General features: G+C 38.4%; 1 protein-coding gene across 3 annotated transcripts in view; it reads left to right on the top strand.

The window, feature by feature from the left end:
- Positions 1-18,951, top strand: part of KCNH8 (potassium voltage-gated channel subfamily H member 8) — a 380,763-nt gene that overhangs the window by 341,125 nt on the left and 20,687 nt on the right. For all 3 annotated transcript variants that reach the window (XM_005545676.4, XM_074033725.1, XM_074033726.1), the window contains 2 exons: positions 13,993-14,031; positions 18,567-18,922. In XM_005545676.4, coding sequence (XP_005545733.2) covers positions 13,993-14,031; positions 18,567-18,922 — 395 coding nt within the window. The remainder of the gene's footprint in view (positions 1-13,992; positions 14,032-18,566; positions 18,923-18,951) is intronic.

Below are 18,951 nucleotides of genomic sequence, written 5' to 3'. Positions count from 1 at the left end.
TTTTATCACAAGAAAATGTTTTTAACTGCTATATTCGTTTGAATAAACTTTTGAATAAATAAAAAAAGAAAGCTACTCAAGACATTCTATTCTTTGACAAGTAATCATTTCAGCAGACAGTCTGCAGTCACTTCTAGCTTTAAAATGCTGAGTTTCCAATAAAAAAATATTCCAGGCAGAATCTGGATTGGTATGAAGTGTTAATCGTCTGAATAAATATATCATAGTGCTCTTTTATAGCATAAGTGATTAATACTACATGTAAATGAAACTATTCAGAGAGTCTCTCAGATTGCTGGGACATTACTGATTATTTGCATATATATGTGTGAGTGTGTGTGTGAATGAAGTACACTTGATTATGCCTCACACTTTTTAAAAAATGTTCAGCCTTTATTATAGATATACAGGGTACATGGGCAGGTTTATTACATGGGGATATTGTACCAAGGTAGTGTGCATAGTACCCAACAAGTAGATTTTCAACCCGTACCCCCCTCCCCACTCTCTCTAGCAGTTCCCAGTGTTTTTATTCCTATGTTTATGTACACGTGTACTCATTGTTTAGTTCCCATTTGTAAATGAGAACATGTGGTATTTGGTTTTCTGTCCCTGAATTAGTTTACTGAGGATTCTTGCCTCCAGATTCATCCATGTTGCTGTGAAAGACGTGATTTCATTCTATTTTATGACTGTATTACTACGGTAATTTATTACTGTGGTGGATATGTACCACATTTTCTTTATCCAGTCCACCACTGATGGTCACCTATGCTGATTCTATGTCTTCGCTATAGTGAGTAGTGCAGCAATGAATATATGAGTGAACATTTCTTTTTGATATAGTGATCTATTTTCCTTTGGGTATGCACCCAGTAATGGAATTGCTGGGTCAAATAATAGTTCTTCATTTTTTGCGAAATCTCCAAACTGCTTTCCGCAGTGACTGACCTAATTTACATTCCCAGCAACAGCGTTTCCTTTTCTCCACAGCTTTGCCAGCATCTGTTGTTTTTTGACTTTTTAATAATAGCCATTCTGACTAGTGTGAAATGGTATCTCATTGTGATTTTGATTTGCATTTCTCTGATGATTAGTGATGATAGCTTTTTTCATATGTTTGTTGGCCACTTGTGTTCTTCTTTTGAGAGGAATCTGTTCATGTCTTTTTGCCCACTTTTTAATAGAGTTGTTTGGTTTTTGCTTGTAAATTTAAGTTTCTTATAGATCCTGGATAATCAGACCCTTTTCAGATGTGTAGTTGGTAAATATTTTATCCCATTCTGTCGGTTGTCTGTTTACTCTCTTGATAGTTTCTTTTGTTATGCAGAAGCTCTTTAGTTTAATTAGATCGTACTTGTCATTTTTTGTTTTCACTGCAATTGCTTTTGGGGACTTGGCAAAAAATCCTTTGCCAACACTAATGTCAAGAAGAGTACTTCCTAGGTTTTCATCTAAGATATTTATAATTTTAGGTCTTATACTTCTATCTTTCATCCATCTTGAGTTAATTTTTGGATGTAGTGACAGATAGGGGTCTAGTTTCATTCTTATGCATATGGCTATCCATTTATTGAATAGGGAGTCCTTTCCCATTGCTTATTTTTGTCAGTCTTGTGGAAGATCAGAGGTTTTAAACATGTGGCTTCATTTCTGAGTCTTCTCTTCTGTTCCATTGGTCTGTGTGTCTGTTTTTGTACCAGTACCATGCTGCTTGATCATTATAGCTTTATGGTGTAGTTACAAGTCAGGTAGTGTGCTGCCTCCAGGTTCATTTTTGTTATTGTTGTTTAGAATTGCTTTTGCTGTTTGGGTTCTTTTTTGGTTCCATGTGAATTTTAGAATAGTTTGCTCTAATTTTTTGAAGAATGATATTGGTAGTTTGATAGGAGTAGCATTGAATCTGTAAGTTGCTTTGGCCAGCATGGTCATTTTCATGACGCTGGTTCTTCTAGTCCTTGAGCATGGAATGTTTTTTCGTGTGTGTGTGTGTGTGTGTGTGTGTGTGTGTGTGTGTGTGTGTGTGATTTCTGACTTTTGTGATTTTCCTTGTAGAAATCCTGCACCTCTTTGATTAGCTGTTTTTCTAGGTATTTCATTTTCGTTGTGGCTATTGTAAATGAGATTGTGTTCTTGATTTAACTCTTAGCCTTGATATTATTGGTGTATAGAAATGCTACTGATTTTTGTATATTGATTTTTGTATCCTAAAACCTTACTAAAATTGTTTATCAATTCTAGTAGCCTCTTGGCAGAGTCTTTAGGGATTTCTAGATATACAGTAATATCATCACAAAGAGAGACAGTTTGATCTCTTGTCTTCCTGTTTGGATGCCTTTTATTTCTTTCTCTTGCTTAACTGTTCTGGCTGGGACTTTCAGTACTATGTTGAACAGGAACAGTGAGAGTGGGCATCTTATATGGTTAGGTTTTTTGTCCCCACCCAAATCTTATCTTGAATTGTAATCCCCAGGTGTTTAGGGGGAGACCTGGTGGGAAGTGGTTGGATTATGGGGCAGTTTTCTCCATGCTGCTCTCGTGATCGTGAGTGAATTAGATCTGATGGTTTTATAAATGGCAGAGAGAATCACACACTTGCTTCTCTCTCATGCCTGCCACTATGTAAGATGTGCCTGCTTCCCCTTCTGCCATGATTGTAGGTTTTCTGAGGCCTCCCCAGCCATGCAGAACTGTGAGTCAATTAAATCCCTTTTCTTTATAAATTACCCAGTCTTAGGTAATATCTTTATAGCAGTGTGAAAATTGACAAATACAGCATCTTTCTGTTGTTCCAGTTTTCAAGGGGAATGGTTTTAGCTTTTGCTCATTCCATGTGATATTGGCTGTGGCTTTATTATTGATGAGTCTTATTATTATTATTATTTTTCCTGCTCTATACAACATTATTCTCCTTATGTTATTTAATTACAAATTACATTTTTACATGATGAACCATTAATATAGATTGTTTTATTATAACTTTTATTTTAGGTTCAGGGGTACATGTGCAGGTTTGCTATATACATAAACTGTGTATCACAGAGTTTTGGTATATAGATTATTTCATCAGCCATGTACTAAGCCTAGTACTCAATAGATATTTTTTCTGATCCTTTGCCTACTGTCACTCTTCACCCTCAAGTAGGCTCTAGTGTCTGTTGTTCTCTTCTTTGTTTTCTTGTTTTTAGTGCCACTTATAAGTGAGAACATGCAGTATTTGATTTTCTGTTCCTGTGTTAGTTTGCTTAGGATAATTGCCTCCAGCTCCACCCATGTTGCTGCAAAGGGCAGGATCTCATTCTCTTTTGTGGCTGCATAGTATTCCATAGTGTATATGTACCACATTTACTTTATCCAGTGATATGTGTCCCCACCCAAATCTCATCTTGTAGCTCCCACAATTCCCATGTGTTGTCGGAGGGACCCAGTGACAGATGATTGAATCATGGGACTGGGCCTTTCTGTTGCTGTTCTTATGACGGTAAATGGATCTCATGAGAGCCAATGACTTTAAAAACAGGAGTTTCCCTACACAAGCTCTCTCTTTGCCTGCTGTCATCCATATAAGATGTGACTTGCTCCTCCTTGCCTTCTGCCATGATTGTGAGTCCTCTTAAGCCATATGGAACTATAAGTCCAATAAACCTCTTTCTTTTGTATATTGTGCAGTCTTGGGTATATCTTTATCAGCAGGATGAAAACGAACTAATACATTCAGTCTTCTATTTATGACCATTTAGGTTGACTCCATGTCTTTGCTATCGTGAACAGTGCTGCAGTGAACATATGCATGTATGTGTCTTTATGGTAAAATAATGTATATTCCTTTGGCTATATACCCGGTAATGGGATTGCTGGATCAACTGCTAGTTCTGTTTTTAGCTCTTTGAGGAATCACTTCACTTCTTTCCACAATAGTTGAACTAATGTATACTCTTACCAACAGTATATAAGTGTTCCTTTTCCCCCGTAACCTCACTAGCATTTATTTTTCAAATTTAATAATGGCCATTCTGACTGCTCTGAAATACTATCTCATCGTGGATTTGATTTGCATTTCTCTACTGGTTAGTAATGATGAGCATTTTTTCATATGTTTTCTAGTCACTTGTATGTCTTCTTCTGAAAAGTGGCTGTTCCTATCCTTTGCCCACTTTTTTATGGGGTTGTTTGTTTTTGCTTGTAAATTTGTGTAAGTTCCTTATAGATTCTGGATATTACACTTTTGTTGGATGCACAGTTTGCAAATATTTTCTCCCATTCTGTAGATTGTCTTTTTCTCTGCTGATAGTTTCTTTTGCTATACAGAAGCTCCATACTTTAATTAGTTCCCACTTGTCAATTATTGCCTGTGTTGCAATTGCTTTTGGCATCTTTTTCATGAAATCTTTGCCAGGTCCTATGTCCAGAGTGGTATTGCCTAGGTTATCTTCCAGAATTGTTATCGTTTTGGGTTTCACATTTAAGTCTTCAATTCATCTTGAGTTAACTTTTGTTTATGGTTTAAGGAAGGGGTCCAGTTTCAATCTTCTTCATATGGCTAGCCAGCTATCCCAGCACCATTTACACCACTTATTGAATAGGGAGTCCTTTCCCCATTGCTGGTTTTTGTTGGCTTTGTTGAAGATCGGATGGTTGTAGGTGTGTAGCCTTATTTCTGAGATCTCTATTCTGTGCCATTGGTCTATATGTCTGGTTTAGTACCAGGACCCTGCTATTTTGGTTACTGTAGCCTTGTAATGTAGCTTGAAGTCAGGTAACATGATACCTCAGCTTTGTCCTTTTGCTTAGGATTGCCTTTGCTATTCAGGCTCTTTTTTAGTTTTGCACAAATTTTAAAATATTTTTTAAATTGCATGAAGAATGTCATTGGCAGTTTCATAGGACTAGCATCTGTAAATTACTCCATGCAGTATGGCCAATTTGATGATATTGATTCTTCCTAATCATGAGCATGGGGTGTTTTTCCATGTGTTTGTGTCATCTGTGATTTCCTTGAGCAGTGTTTTATAATTCTCATTGTAGATATCTTTCACCTCTCTGGTTAGCTGTATTCCTCGGTATTTAACCCTTTTCGTGGCAATTGCAAATGAGATTACATTCTTAATTTGCCTCTTATATTGGATATTGTTAGTATACAGGAATGCTACTGATTTTGTACATTGATTTGGTACCTGAAACTTTGCTGAAATTGTTTATCAGATCACAGAGCTTTTGGGCAGAGACTATGGGGTTTTCTAGATATAAAATTATGTCGTCTGTACACAGGGATAGTTTGATTTTCTCTCTTATTTGGAAGCCTTTTATTTGTTTCTCTTGCCTTATTACCCTGGCCAAGACTTCCGGTACTATGTTGAATAGGAGTCGTGATAGAGGGCATCCCTGTCTTGTTCTGGTTTTCAACAGAATGCTTCTAGCTTTTGCCCATTTAGTATTATATTGGCTGTGGATTTGTTATAGATGGCTCTCATTATTTTAAAATATATTCCTTCAATGACTAGTTTATTGAGGGTCTTAACATGAAGCGATGTTGAATTTTACCAAAAGCCTTTTCTGCATCTATTGAGATAATCATGGGTTTTTTACTTTAATTCTCTTTATGTGATGAATCATATTTATTTATTTGTATATGTTGAACCGACTTTGCATCCCAGGGATAAAGCCTACTTGATCATGGTGAATTAGCTTTATGATGTGCTGTTGGTTTCAGTTTGCTAGTATTTTGTTGAGGGTTTTTGTCTGTATTCATGAAGGATATTGAACGGAATTTTTCTTTTTTTGTTGTGTCTCTGCCAGGTTTTGGTATCAGGATGATGCTGGCCTCATACAATGAGTTAGGAAGGAGTCTATCCTTCTCAAATTTTTGGAATACTTTCAGTCAGAATGGTATCAGCTCTTCTTTATATTACTGGCATAATTTGGCTGTGAATCTGTCTAGTCCTGCACCTTTTTTGTGGTTGGTTGGCTTTTGATTACTGATTCAATTTTGGAACTCATTATTGGTCTGTTCAGGGATTTAATTTCCTCCTGGCTCAGTTTTAGGAGGTTGTATGTGTCCAGGAATTTATCAGTTTCTTCTAGATTTTCTAGTTTGTGTGCATAGAGGTGTTTGTAGTAGTCTCTGAGGGTTTTTTTGTATTCTTGTAGGGTCAGTGGTAACATTCCCTTTTTTATTTCTAATTGTGTTTATTTGGCTTTTCTCTCTTCTTTCCTTTGTTAGTCTAGCTAATGGTCTGTCTTACTAATTTTTTTAAAAACCAACTATTGGATTCATTGATCCTTTGTATGATTTTTCATGTCTTAATTTCCTTCCGTTTAGCTCTAATTTTGGTTATTTCTTATCTCCTGCTATATTTGGGGTTGGTTTGCTTTTGCTTCTCTAGTTCCTTTAGTTGTGATGTTAGGTTGTTAATCTGAGATCTTGTTAACTTTTTGATGTGGTTGTTTAGTGCTATAAACTTCCTCTTAACACTGCCTTAGCTGTGTCCCAAAGATTCTGGTATGTTGTGTCTTTGTTCTCATTAGTTTCAAATAACTTTTAGATTTCTGCCTTAGCTTATTTACCTAAGACTCATTCAGGAGCAGGTTGTTTAATTTCCATGTAATTGTATGGTTTTGAGAGATTTTCTTAATGATGATTTCTGTTTTTATGCACTGTGGTCCAAGAATGTGGTTGGTATAATTTCAGTTTCTTTGAATTTACTGAGGATTATTTTATGTCTAATTTTGTGATTGATTTTAGAATATGTGCCACGTGGCAATGAGAAGAATGTATATTCTGTTGTTTTGTATATTTGGGTGGAGAGTTTTGTAGACACTTAACAAGTCCATTTATTCAAGTGTTGAATTCAGGTCTTGAATATCTTTGTTAATTTTCTGCCTGAACAATCTGTCTAATACTCTCAGTAGGATATTGAAGTCTCCCACTATTATTATGTGGGAATCAAAGTCTCTGTGCAGGTCTCTAAGAACTTTCTTTATGAATTGGGTGCTCCTCTCTTGAGGGTATATGTATATTTAGGATAGTTAGGTCTTCTTGTTGAATTAGACTCTTTACGTAATGTCCTACTCTATCTTTTGTGGTCTTTGTTGGTTTAAAGTCTGTTTTGTCTGAAATTATGATAGCAACCACTGCCTTTTTCTGTTTTCCATTTGCTTAGTAGATTTTTCTTTATCCCTTTATTTTGAGCCTGTGATTGTCATTGCATGTGGGATGGACCTCTTGAAGATGGCATACCAGGGAGTATTGCTTCTTTCTCCATGTTGACACTCTGTTACTTTTAAGTGGAGCATTTAGCCCATCTACATTCCAAGTTAATATTTATCTGTGTGGATTTCATCCTCTTATGTTGTTAGCTGGCTATTATATAGATTTGTTTGTACGGTTGCTTTGTAGTGTCACTGGTCTGTGTACTTAGGCGTGTTTTTGTAGTGGCTGGTATGTTTGTTTGTTTGTTTTTCTTTCCATGTTTAGTGCTCCTTTCAGGACCTCTTGTAAGGCAGGCCTGGTGGTCATGAATTCCCTCAGCGTTTACTTGTCTGGAAAGGATCTTATTTCTCTTCCACTTATGAAGCTTAGTTTGGCTGGATATAAAATTCTTGGTTGAAAATTATTTTCTTTAAGAATGCTGAGGTACTGGTACAAAAACAGACACATAGGTCAATGGAACAGAATTGAGAGTCCAGAAATAAGGCCACACACCTGCAACCATCTGATCTTCAACAAAGCTGACAAAAACCAGCAATGGGGAAAGAACTCCTTATTCAATAAATAGTTCTGGGATAACTGGCTAGCCATATGCAAAGATTGAAACTGGACCCCTTTCTTTCACCATATGTAAAAGTCAACTCAAGATGGATTAAAGACTTACATGTAAAACCCACAACTATAAAAAAACCCTGGAAGGCAACTCAGGCAAATACCATTCTGGACATAGGACCTGGCAAAGATTTCATGACAAAGATGCTGAAAGCAATTGCAACAAAAGCAAAAATTAACTAGTGGGATCTAATTATTAAAGTAAAGAGCTTCTGCACAACAAAAGACATTATCAACAAACAGCCTACAGAGTGGTAGAAAATTTGTGCAAACCATGCATCTGAAAAAGGTCTAATATTCAGCATCCATAAAGAACTTAAACAAATTTACAAGCAAAAAACAAACAACTCCACTAAAAAGTGAGTAAAGGCCATGAGCAGACACTTTTCAAAAAAAGACATACAAGTGGCGAACAGTCATATGAAAAAAAAAACTCAATATCACTGATCATTAGAGAAATGCAAATCAAAACCATGAGATACCATCTCACACCGGTTAGATATCTATTATTAAAAAGTCAGAAAATAACAGATGCTGGAAAGATTGCAGAGAAAAAGGAAGAATACACTGTTGGTGGGAGTGTAAATTAGTTGAACTGTTGTGAAAAGCAGTGTACAGATTCCTCAAAGAGCTAAAAGCACAACTACCATTCAACTCAGCAATCACATTACTGGGTATATACCCAAATGAATACACATTGTTCTACCATAAAGATACATGCACACATATGTTCATTGCAGCACTATTCACAATAGCAAAGATATGGAATCAGTCTACAAGCCCATCAATGATAGACTGGATAAAATAAAATATGAGATATATTATATATATGTATGTATATATGTGTATATATGTATATATAGTGTGTATCTATGTATATATACATATATACACACATGCATACATACACACACACACACACACACCATGGAATACTACACCACCATAAAAGAAAATGAGATCATGTTCTCTAAATGAACATGGATGGAGCTGGAGGCCATTATCCTAAGCAAACTAATGCAGGAAGAGAAAACCAAATGCCACATTTTCTCACTTGTAAGTGGGAACTAGATGATGAAAACACATGGACACCAAGAGGGGAGCAACAGACATAGGGACCTACCAGAGGGTGAAGGGTTGGAGGAAGGAGAGGATCAGAAAATATGAGTAATAGGTACTAGGCTTAGTACATGGGCGATGAAATAATCTGTACATCAAACCCCCGTGACACAAATTTACCTATATAATAAACGTGCACATGTACCCCTGAACTTAACATAAAGTTTTTTTTAAAAAAGAGAATGTTGATATAGGCCCCCAATTTCTTCTGGCTTGTCGAGTTTCTACTGAAAATTCTGCTGTTAGCCTCATGGGGTTCCCTTTGTAGCTGACCTACCCCTTCTCTCTAACTGCCTTTAACATTTTTTCTTATATTTCGACCTTGGAAAATCTGATGACTATCTGTCTTGGGGATGTCTTCCTCTGTAGTATCTCACAGGATTTCTCTGCATTTTCTGAATTTGAATGTTGGCCTGTCTAGTGAGGATGGGAAGGTTTGCATGAATGATATTCTGCAATATGTTTTCCAAGTTGCTTGCTTTCTCCCTAGCTCTTTCAGGGACCCAGTGATTCATAGATTTTGGTCTCTTTACATAACCTCATATTTCTCAGAGGTTTTGTTCATCCTTTTTTATTCTTTTTTATGTATTTTCTGTCTTACTGAGTTATTTCAGAGAGCCAGTTTTTGAACTCTGAGATTCTTTCCTCAGCTTGGTTTATTCTGCTGTTAATACTTGAGGTTGCATTGTAAAATTCTTGTAGTGTGTTTTTCAGCTATTTGCTTCTGTTTTATAACGATTATTTCATCCATCAGCTCCTGAATCATTTTATGGTACTCATTAGATTCTTTGTATTGGGTGCCTACTTTCTCCTCAATCTCGATGGTCTATGTTCCCATCCATATTCTGAATTCTATCTCTGGCATTTGAGCTATTTCAACCCAGTTAGGAACCCTTGCTGGGGGACTAGCATGGTTGTTTGGAGGAAAGAGGCCACTCTGCCTTTTTGAGCTCCCAGAGTTCTTACGCTAGTTCTTTCTCATCTGTGTGGGCTGGTGTTCCTCTAACTGTGGTGTAATTTGGGTATAATCAGTAGGTTTCATTTCTGGATGTTTTCAGAGGGCCAAGGCTTTGTGCAGGGCCTTTATTTTTAGCTGAGTTCTTTGGTTTCACAGAGGAGCCTATTACCAAAAGTATTTTTGGTGTTGAAGTTTGTGCTGTGATCCAGTAGGTGGTGCTTAAGTGAAATGGCCAGTAGGTAGGCACTTGCTTGGCCATGTGGCTCCTCTGTATTTCCTCATGATTGCAGCTGTGCTCTCTGTCAGCACTCTGACAGTGTGAGCTCCTCTCCCACTTGAGTGCTGGCTGCAGATCTCGGTTTGGCTCTCCTGGGCTGCACACTGCAACTCTGGGGTGAGCTCAGGCTTTATGTGGCCTCCTCAGCTTGGAGGCAGCAAGGCCAGGGACCTTAGCAGTGGCTGTGACAGAGGGCCTTTCTCTTGTCTCTGGGGGCTCCACTCCAGAGAAATGCAGAGTTGCTACCAATCAGTATAATCAGCCAAGGTTGGGGTGGCTGCACTGGGGGCCCAAGCTGGGGGCGCCCTACCTGATAACAAGCAGGGAGAGTGGGTAGGTCATAGGGTAGACAGACTGGCCTCTTCTCCTGGGGGCAACTACAGCTTCCTAGAAGTGTGGTTAAAGCACTCAGGATCTTTGTGCCTTTCCCAGTCCGAGGGCAGCAAGAGCAGTACCACTCTGCAGTGGCCATGGGAGTGGGCCTTCAGTTGTCTCTGGGACCTCTGTCTCAGAGAAACACAGAGCCCCTGCCACTGGAAATGTTCAGTCAGGGGATGAGACAAATGCACTGCTGGCCTGAACTGGGGTCCCTGCCTGGTGAAGAATGGAGGTTCAAGAGCTTATAGGGAGGAGAGACTGAGCTTCTCCCTGTATGGTGGCTGTGGTGTACTCGGAGCATATGTGAAGCCCTCAGACTGTTTCTTCCCTATACCAAGGGCAGGAGGAGCAGAACCACTGCTGTGGCAATGACAAGAGGGGCTGTTGATTGCCTCTGGGAGCCCTCACCAGGGAACCTCAGAGCCAGTACCAGTGGGTGTGCTCTGCTGTGATGAGGAGGCTGATCTGTGGTCCGGAGCCAGAGGCCCTGCCTCATGAAGAGTGGGAGGCCTGGGCTCACAGGGAAGAGGGTCTGGATTCCTCTCCTTACCGTGTGTAGTGTGCTGAAGGTGCCAGCATAGTGACTAGGCCTTTTGTTCCTTCCCTAGCCCCAGACAGAGCGGTTAGGGCGGTACCACTGCAGCTGCAATAGCAGAGGGATTGTGGGTTTTCTCTGGGAGTTCCTGCTGTGAGAACTGCAGAGCCACCTCCAACTGGCAAGTTCAGGTGGGGACAGGGTAGTTGTGTTGGAGTCCCAGGTCACAAGGGCCGCCCCGTAAGGAGAAACAGGATCGGAGACCTGTGTGGAAAAAGGTCTGGCTGCTTTTTCCACAGGGCAGCTCCATGGTGCTGGGGATCTGCACCAGTCCCTTGTCACCACGCACCCTCTGGAAGCCTGAAAGCAACAGGGGCGAGGGCGGCAAGACAGCAAAAATGGCGGCTTGCCTCGGTGGGCGCACCGTCCCAGGAAAACACGGAGCTGCTACCTGCCCAAGAGATGGCTCTTACTATTTTCGGGTATATTCCTCTGACGACTAATCTGGGTTATTATCATGAAGGCAAGTTGATTTTATTTGCATCTGTTGAGGTGATCATTCGTGTTTTGCTTTTAATTCTGTTTATGCGGTGAATCACATGTATTGAATTCTGTATGTCAAAACAGCCTTGCGTCCCAGGAATAAAGCCTACTTGATCATGCTGTATGAACTTTTTGATGTGCTCCTGGATTCCCTGGATTCAATTTTCTGGTATTTTGTTGAGGATTTTTATGTCTATATTCATCAGGGATATTGGCCTGAAGTTTTCTATTTTCGTTGTGTCTATGCCAGATTTTGGTACTAGGCTTATTCTGCTTGACTCTTGACCATCAGTACATTTGGTAAAAGATGAGATAAGGTTACCTTGCGTAATCAAAGGTATCAAAAGGTAGGAGGAAGAAAAATATATTGCATGCCGAACACTTAAATATAGTATTGCATTTAACCTTAATAACAGCCAATCTGGTGTTCATTTCTCTGCTTAGTCAGTTATTACTTTGCAGCCATCACCAAATCACTTAACTCTAATTTGGTCCTTTTATTTCCTCTTCTGCAGAATAGAGACTAAAAATACCTATATTGTAGGATCACAGTGGGAATTAATGTGCATAATGTCTGGGAAACACTTATAAGGGTGCTTATCACATGATGGATAAATAACTGATAGGAAATAGGATGATAATAACTGTGATGTTGGTCATAAGCTCTTACTACTCAAAATGTGTCTCCAGGGCCAGCAGCACCAGTATTACCTGGGAGCTAACTAGAAATTAGGAATTTCAGGCCCCACCTCAGACCTCCCATGTCGGAATCTGCATTTTAAGGAGATCCCTAAGTAATTCATGTGCACATATTATGTTTGAAAAGCACTAGTATAGAAAAATGACTCTGGGATTCAGCAACTTGGCAGAACTCATCTAGTGGTAAACCAGACAGCTGGAAACTGCTAAGGCCAGCATCGTTCTCTTATATCTCTAAGGCTATCTGTGATTGGAGGTGTTCAGGCTTCCTGAATCCCATTGTGATGTTCTTCTGTAATCCAAGCTATAAATGAAAGGCTTTTTCCAAACATGTTTTCATGTCTACCACAGTAGCAAGAACACCATAATTTTGTTTTATTTTTCACATTTTTAACTATTCAGCTGTTTTATTTGTCACCATTTAGTTAGGGAATTATCACAAAACTTATGTCTAAAATGCATCTGATTAATGCATATTTAGGCAGCTAAGCAGATGTAGAATCGGTTGACTGCTATCATAAAATTAAACACTGATGAAACATATATTTGCACAGCAATAATGATCCTGGCATTTGTGTAAATATAACAGATCTATTTCCCTAATCATCTAGGGAAAAAAATGAGGGGAGGGTGACAGAATTACCAAATATGTCTGGCTTTCTAGGCAGATCATTTTCAAGTACAAATTTTTTTCATGTGAATAAAATCATGTTAATTAACAGCATCTATTACCACATTAAAATGAAATAATATATTTGAACAAAAACAATGTAGATAATATCAGAAGCATGTTTCCAGGTCATCTTAAAATTTCCAGAGCTTCTTTGTACATCGTGGAAGGTGCATGTTTTTAATATACTCCTCTATAGTGCCATAGTTTGATTTTATACAAAATGTGTCGTGAGATTCAAGCCTAAGTAAGATATATATTTTTCCCCAATTTTAGCATCTCTGAAATTTAAATCTGTCTTACAATTGATGGCATATCAACACTGATTAGCAGCAGTTTTTCTTCTTTTTTTGTAATCAATGGAATATTTGATTCAATTAGGGGATTAGAATTCCCAGTAAACTGAAACCTAGTCCACAGGGATTACCATGGTGAGATAGTGGAAAACAAGTGGAACAGGATGAATAGCTCATGCCTGAGCGTTCAGGCAAAAAGAGAGGCCAATAAATAGAAGTAATGAAATTAAGTAAGAAACAATTTCATAGATTTCTATTTCCACAGAGACAGAAAGAAAAATCAAGGAAGATGAGCAAATTTGGCAAAATAGCAAGAAAGAAGAATAGGGAGATATAGGAAAAAAAAGGAGAGAGAACGAAGCATCAAGGTGGAAAATACAGCCAATAAGCCCACTATTGTGGTCATTATTTCCTAGGTGTGGTATCCTGTGGTAGACATTCAACTTGGTGCTCCTTTTCTCATTACACACACCTGATCAGTAGTGGTCCTAGAGGGTAGGATGAGGCAGTTGTTTTTGGCACATTGTAGACGGTGTTTTCTCTTCTCTAGCCTGCACAGGTAGATCCACACCCCTTCCTGTGCTCCTGCCCTCCCGCAAACTCTGTACATACTTCTCTTTCCTCTGCCTGCTGCATTTCACCCGGCCCCAAACCACCAGAAGACATACAATGATTAACACTTCTGTTTGTTCTTTCAGGTGATATCAAGACTATCAAACAAATCTACGGTCTCACAGGTATGGCTTTTGTTAAAGAGCAAAATATTTATCTAAAATCTGGAGGATTACCAATAAATCTGTCTTTCTCTTCAGAATTTCATGTATTTATTTTTTACTTTCCCTACTTGACTTTCCAATGAGAGATGTGGCAACTGATTTGCTTGAGTTTGAGTATAGAGGAGAATTGAAACTCATATTTCTATGGAAGCATTTTATAGTTACCATTATAAAGCAGTTTGTTACCAAAACATGCCAAATGTAAAGTCCTAAGGTGTTGATCTTAAAAGTACTTTCATTGCATTTAAAATTGGTAGTCAGACTTTTTCTTGTAAATGTCAATAATGCTAAAAATATGGTTGAGAGATATTCTGGAACCATGTTTTATGATTCAATGAACTTTTAAAACAGTTTCAACTTTTAAGAACTCTCTAATTTCAAGAAAAGTTTCCCGAAAAAACTGATTCGTTAAGATTGTTAGCTAGACTTTTATTACCAATAATCCTGTGACACAGAGGCACACAAATAGATCAAATTACATAATGCATTATGAAGACATTAAGAATTTACTGAAGATGATGGTGGAGAAGGGTCAAATAGGGTTAATTTTTTTTTTTTTTTAATTATACTAAGTTCTGGGTTACATGTGTAGAACATGCAGTTTTGTTACATAGGTATACCTGTGCCATGGTGGTTTGCTGCACCCATCGACCCATCACCTACATTAGGTATTTCTCCTAATGTCATCCCTCCCTTAGCCCCCCACCCCCAACAGGCAACGGTGTGTGATGTTCCCCTCCGTGTGTCCATGTGCTCTCATTGTTCAACTCCTACTTATGAGTGAGAACATGTGGTGTTTGGTTTTCTGATCTTGTGATAGTTTGCTGAGAATGATAGTTTCCAGCTTCATCCTTGTCCCTGCAAAGGACATGAAGTCATCCTTATTTATGGCTGCATAGTATTCCATGGTGTATATGTGCCACATTGTCTTAATCCAGTCTATCATTGATGAGCATTTGGATTGGTTCCAAGTCTTTGCTATTGTGGATAGTGCCACAATAAACATATGTGTGCATGTGTCTTTATCATAGAATGAGTCTTCCTCTGTTGCACAGGCTAGATTGCAGTGGTGTGATCTCACCTCACTGCAACCTCTGCCTCCTGGGTTCAAATGATTCTCCTGCCTCCACCTCCCAAGTAGCTGGGATTACAGGCATGCACCACCACACACCGCTAATTTTTTTTTTTTTTTTTTTGGTATTTTTTAGTAGAAATGGGTCAACGTGTTGGCCAACCTGGTTTTGAACTGCTGACCTCAAGTGATCTGCCTGCCTCAGCCTCCCAAAGTGCTAAGATTACAGGCCCACTTTTAATATTACATTGGGAAGCTTCTTAGAAGCTCTTAAAGCATTTCAGTGCTTTCATTCAAGTTTCTCCTAGCACTAATTGTCTTTTCTCTCTTATTTCTACAAAATCCTCCTCAGCAACAAGCAAAATGGCCTTTATGTTCCATAAACGTCTTTATGTCTTAACTCTTCTCATCAGACAGCTTTTCCTTTCTACTGCACTGCTTTCACCTCAGACCTTTCTATACTCTCTTTCTTATGAAAAAAAAAGAGACTTTTTTTTGTATTTTTCAATTTGAATTCCTCTGCCTTTCATAGAACTCTGAAAATGAAGATCTGTTCCAAGACTACAACATCCTAAACTTTAAACAACAACAAAATCCTCTGTATAATTTAGGCTGAAGTTAATTTGTAAAGTTAAAACCACCAGAATAACAGGTGTTGTTTCCCTCTCATAGACAAGTCCAGAAATGAAAAATATGAAAACTCCTATGTGTCAATAAGGTGCCAGGATGTATTATTTATTATTTTTGCATCATCATTCTCAAAATATGGTTTCCTTCTCCAAGATCTCATTCTCCATGGGGACTGCTGAACATACATTCACTTAATCCATACTTCAGAGTACAAACAAAAGAAATGTGCAAGAGTAAGACAGAGATTACAGTGTTTCTATGAGCCTTTCTAAAAATTTCTTAAAACCTGTTCACTTATATGCTACCATCTCATAACTTAGCCTCATGGCCAAACCAAGTGGCAAGGGAACCTGAGAAAGGTAATCTTTGTGGAGGGTGCATTGCTGAGAGTTCTGTTAACTAAGAAAGAAGGGAGGATATTGCATAAAAGGAGGTAACCAGAACCCTTTGTAGCACTTGCCACAGTATAAATGTTTTCATTTTCTTTATGATCATCAGCATCATGTAGGCAAGCATTTATTAAACTCTTTGCACATTGCTAAAGTGCTTGGTTTTCATTATCTAATATCTAGTGTTTTCCTCACACCATTCCTAATTTACATATGAAGAAACCAATAATTTAATAATTATATTATTTGACCGAGGTTACAGCTAGTAAGTCACAGGACTTTTTTTTTTTTTTAGGACTGTGTAACTGGAAGTTCATGAATTTCAACCACTAGACTTTGTTCTGTTTCCCCTTTAGTCAGGACAGATTTGATGGAATCTAGTCATTTGTAACTTTGAAGTGGCTATCCCAGCAAAGTATCATGAGCCAAATTCTAGATTTGTTTAACTATGAGTATAAAAACCCTAGTGCCTTCGTGAAAGCATTTTCCAGGAAGAAAATGAAAAGATACATCAGTTGAGAAGGAAGAGTTCTGTGGTTGAACTTCATGGCAGTGTATAACAGGTGAATCCAGCTACATGCAGAAAGCAGCTGTTTTTATATAGATGGCCTGAAGAAAGTAACTGATACTCCTGCACAGAGGCTAATGTGAGGCTGAATATTTAATAATATAATAAACTTAGGTCCTGCCTGCAATGATGGCAGGTGGGATAATTGATTATTGGTATAAGTAATGTCTGCTGCACTGATTGTGAGTCAGTATCTAAGCACCTTGTCCAAGACACCAAGTCTCCATGACAAAATGGAGGTATGAAATTTCCACAAACTTGTAGAAGTACAAATACTTGACAGGTTATTAGTCAGAGAATTCAATTAGAGCCAATAGAGGCTTCTTGAAACAAAGGAATGATTAACTTGCCAATGCAAATGTAAACAGAATTCTAATTAGAGAATGCGCTCATTGTTTCTCATTTCTTAGATTAAGTTTGCCCTGTTGTGTCTTTAGCTGGGTAAACTAATTTTTCTATCCAACAATGCTAGTGTACAAATGTTCCCCTGTAATTCCGTGTAGGCCCAGTTTTTGTTAAAAACACAGAGTTTTAAATGCTGTGAAAAACAAACAAGAGTAACATCATGACTATCCCAGCAAAACAAACAAACAAAAGTATGACCTCATCATTAATTAAAATAACCATACGTATTTGGAAAGATGAGTCTAAGAATGCCATTTCTTCAAGAAATTTTGAGCTAATGAGATTAAAGTACAAGAACTTCATGAGTAAACTATACATTTCACTCAGCATCGATGGCCTACACTGAATGGACTATTGCCTATAAGTCACTGCAATGTTATTATACCTGTAATATATACAGCAAAATCCCTATACAACAAAAGAACAACTATTCCTTTAAGTCAATAACCATGACAGCCCAGAGTTTGAATAGTAATCTTAGAGATTTTCAGTTCTTTGCCTTATTTTTATTATAAATTATTGATGATCGGGTATAAGGGAATCAATTTTCAAAAAAGACGGAGGCACAGAAAAGTGAGAAGAGAAGCCATGTCTGGGGCAAAGCAAAAAGCACACACTATTACAGTGACTCTGTTGAGGGCCACTAGTTAGCCTTTGCTGTGTTTACTGCCCTAGCCCTTCCATCATCACCTCAATTGTCTTTTCCCACACTCTTTCTTTCCTCTTCTTAGTCTACAAAGTTGAACGATCCCAGTCAAGAGTCCAGTAGTTATAGGATGGGTTTTGGCAAGACTATTTTTCCTTCCTTTTCCAAGGCTCTTCAAAGGAAGCAGACCAGGTGGTTTGCTTCTTTTCTTGCTAGTGACTGGAAAGAACAAGGAGAGCAGGAAGCAGAGTAGCTGAGAATACTTCTGATCTTCTTCCATTCATGTGATCCAAAATAGGAAAGCTTTTTTTATTCTCAAGAATAACGCAATTTTGCTGATTAATCTCCATGTAAAGTTCCAGTAAAGATCCTGTAATTTTAAATAACAAGACCTAAGACCCTCCATTAAAATGGAAAATATCTTTATTTCTAAGAGCATGCCATCATATACTATTACAAATGACAGGTTGAATTAAAATCCAGTTGCAAACCTGGTATAATGCACCTTTCACGTGGCTCCCCATGAAGACAGTTTAAAAGACCAAGAGGAGGGTTAAAATCAGGGGCTAACATCAAGAAAGCATAGAGGGTAAACCTGGAGAAGAGCAGAAGTGGGAAGACCTTTAGCACCTGATAAAATAATAACAAAATCTGCAAAGACTTCAGATTTAATGAAAAGAGTCCCTAAGAAATTTGACTTTGTTCAAATGAGACCTCCAGCATTAATGAGATACTTCTTCTGCGGTCTTTGTAGTCTGTACTAATTCATATTATCCACTAATTTAGTCAGAGCCCAAGGGAAATGGCAGCATCAACAAGCGACTCCCATCCATTGTGGAAGATGAGGAAGAGGAGGAGGAGGGGGAGGAAGAGGAGACAGCCTCTCTCTCTCCCATCTGCACAAGGGGATCTTCTTCACGCAACAAGAAGGTTGGAAGCAGTAAAACCTACCTGGGCTTAAGCTTAAAGCAACTGGCCTCGGGAACGGTGCCCTTTCACTCACCTATCAGAGTCTCCAGGTCAAATTCCCCCAAAACCAAGCAGGAAATTGACCCCCCCAACCATAATAAAAGGAAAGAGAAGAACTTGAAATTGCAACTTTCAACTTTGAATAATGCTGGACCCCCAGACCTCAGTCCAAGGTGAGAGTTCATATCATATAACTTTCTCA

This window comes from Macaca fascicularis, chromosome 2 (genome assembly GCF_037993035.2).
Source record: "Macaca fascicularis isolate 582-1 chromosome 2, T2T-MFA8v1.1".
In the NCBI taxonomy this organism is placed as follows: domain Eukaryota; kingdom Metazoa; phylum Chordata; class Mammalia; order Primates; family Cercopithecidae; genus Macaca; species Macaca fascicularis.
The sequence above is the reverse complement of the archived record's forward strand: the minus strand, read 5'-3'. Positions and strand labels throughout refer to the sequence as shown.